Source organism: Gouania willdenowi, chromosome 16 (assembly GCF_900634775.1).
Source record: "Gouania willdenowi chromosome 16, fGouWil2.1, whole genome shotgun sequence".
NCBI lineage: Eukaryota > Metazoa > Chordata > Actinopteri > Blenniiformes > Gobiesocidae > Gouania > Gouania willdenowi.
This window is the reverse complement of record NC_041059.1, coordinates 17,566,586-17,576,593: the sequence shown is the minus strand read 5'-3', so window position 1 is coordinate 17,576,593 and position 10,008 is coordinate 17,566,586. Positions and strand designations below refer to the sequence as shown.

Below are 10,008 nucleotides of genomic sequence, written 5' to 3'. Positions count from 1 at the left end.
CCTCAGGAAATATTTTTACTGGCAGACGGCCCATTGCAGTTTCATTCAGCGTTTCCAACTTTTTATTCAGTACCACTCATATGAGATGTTCAATCAGTTTCAATGTAGTCTGTTTTTACAGCCTGGCTTTGATCCGTCTTTATTCCTTCCTTGTTGCAGACATTGTTGTTCCACTCCTTGATTGATTCCCCCTTTGATATAATGTCACCAGCGCATCTTATAAGCGTATACGTTGTTTTTTCCATTCTTGAGTCAGTGTCACTCCCTCTCTTTTTCTGTTTTCTTCTGTCGCTGTCTAAGGAGTGAGAGAAGAGAGCTCCCAGTGGCATTCTTGAACATTTCTGTCGCTCATCTATGTTCAGTAATCCATCCGTAGATCAGGAGGACAAAAAGACGCTCCTGAACCTTGGCGTCACTCAACAGGTACGCATGGTTTTATTTCTAACATTCAAATTTACACATTTTTTTTAAAAATGAATTTCTTTTTAAAGAAGGTGAAACACACTCTTTCTGTGAGTTGAGGTGCTTGTCTCCCCATACTCACCCTGCACCTTAGGCAGACGGATGTTCTTGAGATGTTGAAGGATAAAAGAAAGTTCTGTGTCTCTGTCTCAACTGGGAGCTGCTGTGTGAACATTTGAAGCAAAGTTGGTGGGATTCAGTAAACTTGAACACATATTAGTAGAAAGACATACATAAACACCCACCAAGGATGCTTTGAACATATGGCGATGAAGAGGATGATGTTAACTTGTTTGCATTTAGCTCTTCCAGCCACGACTCAGAAGAATGCTTTGAGTGCAAATCTGTTTGAATGTGATGAGATTTTATTATTATTAGGAGTGCTCTAAAAATCCTCTTTGTGCACTCCTTGATGATTAAATTGATCAGCTACTGGAACTGAGCCCACAGGCAACTGGTGGGGTTGATATGAATCCAGGTTGATAGAAAGATGTGGGTCTACATTGCTTAATGGAGGCTGAAGCTTCATTGATGCACATTGACAATTTAAGTAAAGATCCAGAGTGAATGGATTGATTTGTTTGTTGATGCAACTTTAAGCTGCAGGATTCAACTATTCCTGCCATCCTTCTTGATTTGTCACAATCACATTTGAATACAATAGCTCTTTGCATTTGTTGTTAGCTGTGGAAAAACAAGGTAAAAAAAAAAACCTTGTTTAATACATGCAGCAGTGATATACTTGGCCTCTCTCTTGTATCGGAAGTCAAATTAAATTGCCATTTTAAATAGTATTCATCTAATTCCACGTGTTGAATGACATATTAGTTATTATATAAATGCTACACTGTCACACAATGTTTCATATTGAGAAAGCAAATATGTATCATTTAATGAGACTTCTTGCAGCTTGCTCTATTTTCAAAGCAATTAGGGCTGTTGTTTAACCAGATAATGGGAATGTGGGGAGGTCAGGCAGGCAGTGTCTACTTTCATTAGGAGTGCCGATAAAAATGGTGACTCATGAAGCCAGCAGTAACCTTTCTGTGTTGGACAAACATTCCTCCGTCTCTCACTAAATGCTTAATGTTTGAGCCCTATATCCCAAAGGTGCTGCTGAAATTTCAGGGCTCCTCTTTGAAGGACATTCAAGACTTAAAACTTCAGAAATGTTAACATGATGTTGTATGATTGTTTTCACCATGAGGGAGTCATGAAAGTAGATGAGGATTATGACTTTAAAAAAAAAAAAGTATTTCCATTCATTGAAGCAAGAAAATAATTGCCCCTGTGCATTCAAAGTGCTCTGAAATACAAAAATGTTTTCAGAGTTAGAAAAAAAAAATAGTGAGAGTTAATTCTTATCAAACTCTGCTAGAGTGCAACTAATTGACTGAGGGGAGATGAGTCAAAAAGCTGTTGCCTCCAATTCATTTTGTCTATTCGGATGAGAGAATATTTAGTTTTCAATTAGGTAAATTGCCATTATTTGTTCCACTCCTGCAACAGATGAATTGAAGTGATTACACATTGACTTTAAATTCACACAGCTCTCTTCCTAGTACAAATAGTGAGTCTGTACTGGACAACCATGGACACAATCAAAATAGGTATTAATCTTTTAAGGCCCTTTGTAAGGTCCCATCCATCTATCTATCTGTTTTTTTCTCCCTTTTTTACTGATGACTCACATTGGTGCTGGAGCTCTAAAATTAATATGGTCACTTAATTATGAGCCAGACAATATTTTAATCAAGGTTAATTATTCCACAGTATTAATTCTGGACTCCCATATAGTCAGTTGAGAAGTGAAGAAGACTCTTGAATGATGGGTAAAACATCCTATAGTGAAACATCACGTATAGCTAGAATCAATGTGACATAGAATACTGAGAACCTTTAATAGATAGGTCTAAACCAGGGGTGGCCAGGATAGGATCTTACCCTGACTCCCTCTTCCCTGTTCCCTCCCCCCTCACCTAGGTGTAACACTGCCTTTTCTTTTTATATTCTCCCTTTAATAACATTTTTCTTACCCTTCCTTAGGGAGGGCTGGTGATAGTCACAATTATGCAATAAAATAAATTCATTTATTTAATTGCAATAGCAAAACATGCATTGCTGTCGTAAAAAGATTGCACTTCATGTAGTGTTGACCTTCTACAGCATGTGCAGACCAGGCAAAATAAATAAATAAATACATAAAATAAACCAGGGGTGGCCACACTTTTAGATTCACGCTCCACATTTGGTTGTAAAGTTTGATCGAGAGGCCAGACCATGAGCAGATGGATGGTGTTAGTGTGAACTGGTTTAATACCCATACATAAAAGCTTTTGGGTATATGACTGGTAGTAAAGCATGGATATTCAAGGCTTTTGTACAAATTAATTACAAAATGCAATTTTTCAATTCACAGTGCAGAAACTTTTAGTTTAAATGGAAATAGTTTGTTTTGTTGAGCAACACCTCTCTCTCTCTCTCTCTCTCTCTCTCTCTCTCTCTCTCTATGTGTGTGAGCCTCCAAGCACATTCACGCACGTCTTAGTGCACAAACAGCGTGTTTGCTAAACTTTATTACTGAGAAAACATTGACTGCAGCTCCTACAAGTGCAAATTATCCAAGCAGCACTGTAGCTAAGGATGTGAGGGAGTTTACCTTTTCATTTTCTCCACTGCTAATCATTAGTCACACACAAACACATGTACGCAGCCATGTTGGTCAGCATTCATTAAGAGATGGTCGTATGTCAAATTTAACAGAAACACAGCGGAATCAGCTCCAGAATCAGTATATTTAAATGAAATTAAATTCAACTTTCTATATATTGCTCAAATTACAACAAAGTCATCTCAAAGCGCTTAACAAAAAATAGAGTACATAGTAGCTGATGAGTTGAGCCGTGAACCAATGATCAGTCCATCCGAGTGTTCCAGACTAGTCGAGCTACGAACCATTGATCAGTCCATCCGAGTGTTCCAGACTAGTTAAGCTACGAACCATTGATCAGTCCATCCGAGTGTTCCAGACTAGTTAAGCTACGAACCATTGATCAGTCCATCCGAGTGTTCCAGACTAGTTGAGTCGCAAACCAATGATCAGTCCGTCCGGGTGTCCCAGACTAGTTGAGTTGGGAGCCATCGATCAGGAACCGCCAGCTCTAACATCAAGACACCTGAAACAGAAAAGACAGCCCCCGGGGAAAAACATGATACATGATGATACACTTGTTCCTTGTGGTTAGGTTAACATTAAACATCTTTCGGCATCCTCCATGCTCTGAAATGCCACCACAACAGACAAGGTTTCGTCTTGGACTGGTCGCACGTAAAGAAATATGGGATGGACTTCAGTGTAAATGGTGTGAAGCAGTGTGAGCAGTATGATGGTTTATGCAACGAGGGACAGAAGTGGAGGGTTGTCTACAACGCGGCACAACTGTGTCTGACTGGACATCATCTCATTGCAGCCCATTAGAGCTATAGGAACCCAAATCATTCTTAAAATCCAATCCTATTGTATACTGTTTCCAAGACTAAAAGTGGCTGGTTTCATATCCAAAACCTAAATTAGTGGATCACTACTGAAATTTCTGAATTAATTGCTCCTTGAAATATTTTATTGTAACAAAAGACATTTGCGATTTTAGACTTCTCTTTAATCATGTACATTTCCTTAAGGTATGCCTTACTTTCTTTAGATAAGTAGAATGAAAAGTGCCATTTACAGTATTTACAGCAATTTAACATGCACATGAACAACATGAGAAAGGGTTGAAAGACTCTGTATGTCTTATTTCTAACTAAATCACTGCACCATATAAAACAGAAGCCAAGTTTACAATGGTAATGGAAGCCAACACTGAGTACAGGCCTGTACTCAGTGTTCTTTGAAGCCGTTGGTACGTTCCCCCTTTAAAGCTCAAACAAGTTTACACCATCATTATGTTGCATATGAGACATTAATAACAATGTGTAATACATCCCACGTCACTCAGTCCTTTCTATATAAGCTAAAAATATATTACAATACATACCCGGGTGTTGCTACTCAACAAATACATTATGTTGCTTTGCACTTTAAATCATGCTTTTTCTATGGTGGCCTGTTGTGAATGAACAAAGAAGAGGGATTCACGACCTCACATTTGGCTTTTATCGAGAAAAAATTGCACGCGTTCAGGCGTATAATGTTTTCAGTTTGTGCACATATACAGCTGGCTCTGCTCTCAGCATGGGTTCTGCCCTTTTGTTCTTTATGCATGTCCAATGTGCATCAAGTCAAAAAAAAAAAAAAAAAAGTAACTTCCTTAGCTGTTTGTACTGTCTGGAGGCTGGTAATGGCTGACTGCTAATCTATGTTATCACACCTGAATTTGCCTCCATAATCCCATCCACAGTAGTGTGTCAACAGGAAGAAAGTCAACACGATCAATCCAATCAAGGTTAATCAAAGTATGGTTAACATTGTCTTTTTTGTGCTCCACACATAGCAGTAAGGAACAACAGAAAAAATCTGTTCTCAATGACATAGTGGGTCAATACATTACATCGGTACAACATAATATTGTTGGATATGTATTAAAATCAATTCCATACAGAAAACACAGTGATGTTTATCTTTACATGTGCAGAATATGGGGAAATATTGACTTCTTGTTACTTTTTCATTGTGTTGTTGAAGGCCGGGAGTCGTTGGTGAAATGGACTTCTTGTCAGCATGGATTGTGTCACCTTCAGCTCTACCCTTTCTCTGCCTCATCTGGGGTAAGAGAATCAAATGTCACCATGAAGTTATCAGTTCTGAATCCCTGGCCTTTCAACCTCCATCTAGGTTGAGTTTCTTCAGCAGGGCTTGGAGAACCTTGGATTTATGCAATCTTTGAATAGAAAGTTCACCTGTGTGGTAACATTCATTTAATAGTGCTTATTTACCCACACATACTGTAGTTAATTGTAGGTTGTCCATTTCTATAACACAAAAAATAGGACAGTTTTCAGGTCTTGTCAAAGCCACAATAAATACTGAAAAATAATAACAAACCAATAACATATATGAGAGTGAGACTAAGAAAAAAAAGAGAGTTACATTCATATTGTATATAAAAAAAGTCTTCAGATATTGTACTTTACTGTAGCATTTCATACATTTCAGTTATTACCATATTTTAAGTGATATTTCAATCTGCTATCCTTAAAATCTTGTTACACTATTTAATACTTTTCATATTTAAAACAGATTATTTTTTTCCACAAATGTAATCTTAAACCAGCAGCTGTTTCAGGCAGTTAACCCTCAAAAGTAACATCTTCCTATATTTCCTACATCCTTCCTGCCTGCAGCTGTCAGAGCATATAACCAGAACATTGGCAGCCAATCCACTGACAGTCAGCTAGTTTAGTGTGTATATGTATATATTCTGGTTTTTTTTATTGTGCAATGCCCTTTTTTGCCATGTGTCTTCCCTCTTTCTCTCTGTACTGTGTACCGGCCCATGTAGATTTAAACTATTTAATAAGTCCATGAATGAGCATCTTCTGTGTTCTCCGTCTGACTTCTTTTCCATTCAACCATGTATCCTTGTTCGTTTGATGTACGTCGCACATGACACAATCTGCATGCATTACCAGAAAGAGCAACTAATTCAACCCACAGACTGTCAAAAATATATCAAAGTATGGTTTACACCGCCTCTTTCCAAAACTCTAAACACAACCTGGCAACACAGCTTTTGCAGCGATCTGCTCTCCTGTCTCATGCCTTTTTTCCCCACATAAAACAAGATTAAGCAGTATTTCTTATATATATATTTTGAAGGCCTTTTTTTTTTTAAACTATTCTTTATACTGTATACAATTACATAAAATATTAAATAGGATAAGGCCACAAGTTCATTGTGAAGATCAATCTTTCAACCTTGGAGTAATATTTTTACTAACAACAGACATACTTTAAATATAGTTCAGACACACCTCTGTTTTTGCACCTCTGGCAGTGAACACGCTTACATTATAACACCAGCTTTCTATCACTTCTGTTAAGGATCTTCTTGCACATTGTACTTTCTCATGGGTTTCTCTGGGGGATTCAAAGGTCTAATATGATTAAAAATATAAAATGTTATGTTAATTCTTGGAGTAGCAAATATTTGAATTATTTTAAAAGATCTTAATAATACTGATAATTATTGTCAGAATGTAATACTATTGTATAATGTACGCACACAAGTTGTATAATATTGCTAGGAAAGTGTTCCTTGTTCCAGTGATGGAATCCTATTCCTGATTGAAGACCTATTCTTTTTAAAACATTGTTTTTTTTTCTTACCAGATAATAATACAACAGCTCAAGGAGAAACACAATGACAAAAAATTACTATTTCATTCTTGTATCAGTGAGGCTTGTGTTTTTTTTTTTTAGGTGTTCCAATTTCTGGAGCCTCCTCTTGTGGGTCATGCTTGCTTAATGGCCTTCTGACTCAGAATCTCCAGTCAAATTGAGCTGTCAAATGTGATTGCTTACACTGGTGCAAGGGCAAGTTAAAATCTGTATCAGTCAGGCCATTTAAAGATGTCAACTTCAATCCTCTACTATCGCTTTCATAAAATTATGTTTCTATCCCATGCAGTAAAATGCCCATATTGTTAAAGGAGACCAGTCTGAGTCTTAATCTTTACATCTTTACAACATTTTTGTTTTTAACTTCAATGAAGCCTGAAACTCATTAGCATTGCATTTGTATATTTTTATAGCTTGTAATCTTATTCTAGCAGCCTCTGTAGCTCATTGTTGAGTATTCATTTATGTAAAGTTTAAACTATATGCAAATGTACCTCTGTGTTTGGATGTTTGTATGCATCCTCTGTAATGGCCAATCTTGCCCTTCATATTTGACGTGAGGTGACTGGTTCAGCCTTGATCTCAGAGCTCTGCCTCTCACTCATGTTGTCAGATGCAACCGAGCATGCACTTCACAAACAACTTGGTCATTGCTTCAATGAAGGTCAAGATTTAAAAATCCCAGTGGAGTCAGTGTGACTTCTCAGTGTGGGATATTGTTTGAACTAGACTTGTGCTTAGTTATTCCGTGTTAATTAGAGTGTGCTTCAGCATTTGGCTCCTTAAATCTCTTCTATTCGTAAATGCTGATAGTCACATGATCCTGTCACAGAGTGAAGGCAGATGATCAGCTTTAAGGTTACCTTCCTTACTCGAGTGTGCTGCAGCTCATAATGTCACCTATGAGCCTCGCTGAAGGATGTGTAGCACCTCCTATGACAAACAAGGAGATTAAAGTGATAATCATTACTCTTCCCAGGAGGAATTAGCTAGTGGGACATCGACATTGAAGAAAAACCACAGGTGAACAAGGTCTCTGGTATACCACGCTTTTTGCCCCCACCCAATACCCTATCTGCATGACCGAGGGGAGATTTAATTTGCAGTAATTACTTTATTGACTCATTTTTAGAACCACATCACTGCAGTTTCCCATCAATAAAACATATGCCAGGATGAATTATGTGCTCAGACATTGTGAGGGGAGCCTCTTTCAGCAAAAGACCAAAGGACTTCCTCAACTGCTCTCTATGTGCTTGTCATGCTCTGTTCTATTCTTTTACTTCCATCCCAGCCAGGGATGTAGCACCATATTTTGGGCCCTGGGTACAAACATGTTGGGCACCTAATGCAATTTATGTACCCTTTTTTTTTTCTACCCGGAAACAATATTAGTATTCTTGCATTGTTATATAAACATTCTTTTTTCTTCACAATAACCTCATGACTCCATATCCGTTGCCTTTACTGTTCTACTTAGTTTTAGTGGTTTATTGAATAGTACGTTTGTGACATACTTATAATAATAATGATGGCTTGGTTTTATATAGTGCTTTTTTCAAGGAGACTCAAAAACCATTATTCATTTATACCAGTCACTCACGTGAGTCATACCGGTGGTAGTAAGCTACAATGTAGCCACAGCTGCCCTGGGGCATACTGACAGAAGTGTGGCTTCCATTTCACGCCTACGTCCCCTCTGACCACCACCAACATTTATGCACACTTTTGCGACAGTTTAGTGGTGGCCAGTACATTTTATTTATTTATACATAAATAAAATACAAAGCAAATGTGTACAAAGAAGGTATATCACTTGGATACAACCACTGTGGGCTTGAAAAAGTTGCTAATAGATCCTATATTTTTACTATGCGGCGAGTAGAAGCATATTAATCATATTGCTATAATTATCTGGTTAATAAAAGGTAAATATAGAATGATTTGAATCATAAGGACACTCTGGCCAACTACTTCAAAGACATCTTTTGAAACCATTTTAACTTCCAAGTAAGATTTGATGTGCAAAAGCAATGTTCCGGCATTAACATTTGCAAGAGTGCACATGGTTAATTTCTATCGTTGTAATACACTACCAAAAAAGATAAGAGTGTTTTAAAGCTCACCTCTGAAGAAATAAACAAGCAGTTGCTTTATTTCATTTGAACTTCTCTCCCTCTCCTTTCTTTCCTTGTGTTTTTGCCAACCTGGTTTTCCTTTCTTGAGGAAAGACATGGTTTCCTGCTGCTGTCTATCTCCGCTCCTTGTCACATCCACAGTTCAGACTACCTGCCACAGCGCATGCGGGTTGTACCATTTGTATTGTGTTAAAGGGGGTGGTAGCTAGGGCCCTGATGCAGCATGGATAATTGTTTTTAGTGCAAAACTGTGCTTAACAACCATCTTATTTTCACACAGGGCCCTTTTCATTCCGACACAAATAATCTAAAAAAAAAAACAAAAAACAATTAAAACAATTTTTGCATATACAATACATATATATATATTTTAAAACAGACTTATGAGGGCCCCCCCATGGCTTGGACTCTGGGTACTCAGTACCCTTTACCCCCCAGTCCGACGCACTTGACCCCCAGCAGTTTCAACCCATAAACAACTCTGTTTTTCTTGACAGTTTGCATAAATTAGGGCATGTTTTATGATTCTTTCTCACTCCATTTTATGTCTGTAGGCATACGAGCCCAGCAGGCCTTCAGGTTTGAACCCAGAAACCTCACGGTGAGGATGGGAGCCACAGCTGTGTTGAGGTGTGAGGTGCTGAGGGCCTCAGGGACAGTACAGTGGGCAAAAGATGGTCTCCTCCTGGGACCTCAGAGAAGCCTGCCAGGCTTTCCACGCTACAGCATGATTGGAAACCCCAAGAGAGGTGAGAGGGGGACACTTGTGAAAATAAGCACCAATTTATTTATTTTTCGCTACTTGAATAAGTTTTTTCATTAACAGCTATGTTTAAATAAAGAATCAGCAGGGTTTGACCCCACGTATCCCATTGTCATATTGTGACATAAAGTTGATAGGGTTTTAACGATATGAAAAAAAAAGTTGTCTGGAAGCGTGAATGAAACAGCTTGATGGTGGCTATAAGACGGTGCTGTTGCTATGGTGTTGATGTTTTAAAGTAAAGCGAAGAAGCTGTTCTAAGTACTTTACAGCTGTCAACACTTGAAGCATCTGGGATTGGGGGG

General features: G+C 38.1%; 1 protein-coding gene across 1 annotated transcript in view; it reads left to right on the top strand.

The window, feature by feature from the left end:
* The first annotated feature begins 318 nt into the window (after positions 1-318).
* The window catches only part of nphs1 (NPHS1 adhesion molecule, nephrin), a 56,307-nt gene continuing 46,617 nt past the window's right edge, over positions 319-10,008 (top strand). Inside the window, exons 1-3 of the mRNA XM_028470707.1 lie at positions 319-423; positions 5,147-5,229; positions 9,495-9,689. Of these exons, the coding sequence (XP_028326508.1) occupies positions 5,166-5,229; positions 9,495-9,689 (259 nt within the window). The 5' untranslated portion in view covers positions 319-423; positions 5,147-5,165. The remainder of the gene's footprint in view (positions 424-5,146; positions 5,230-9,494; positions 9,690-10,008) is intronic.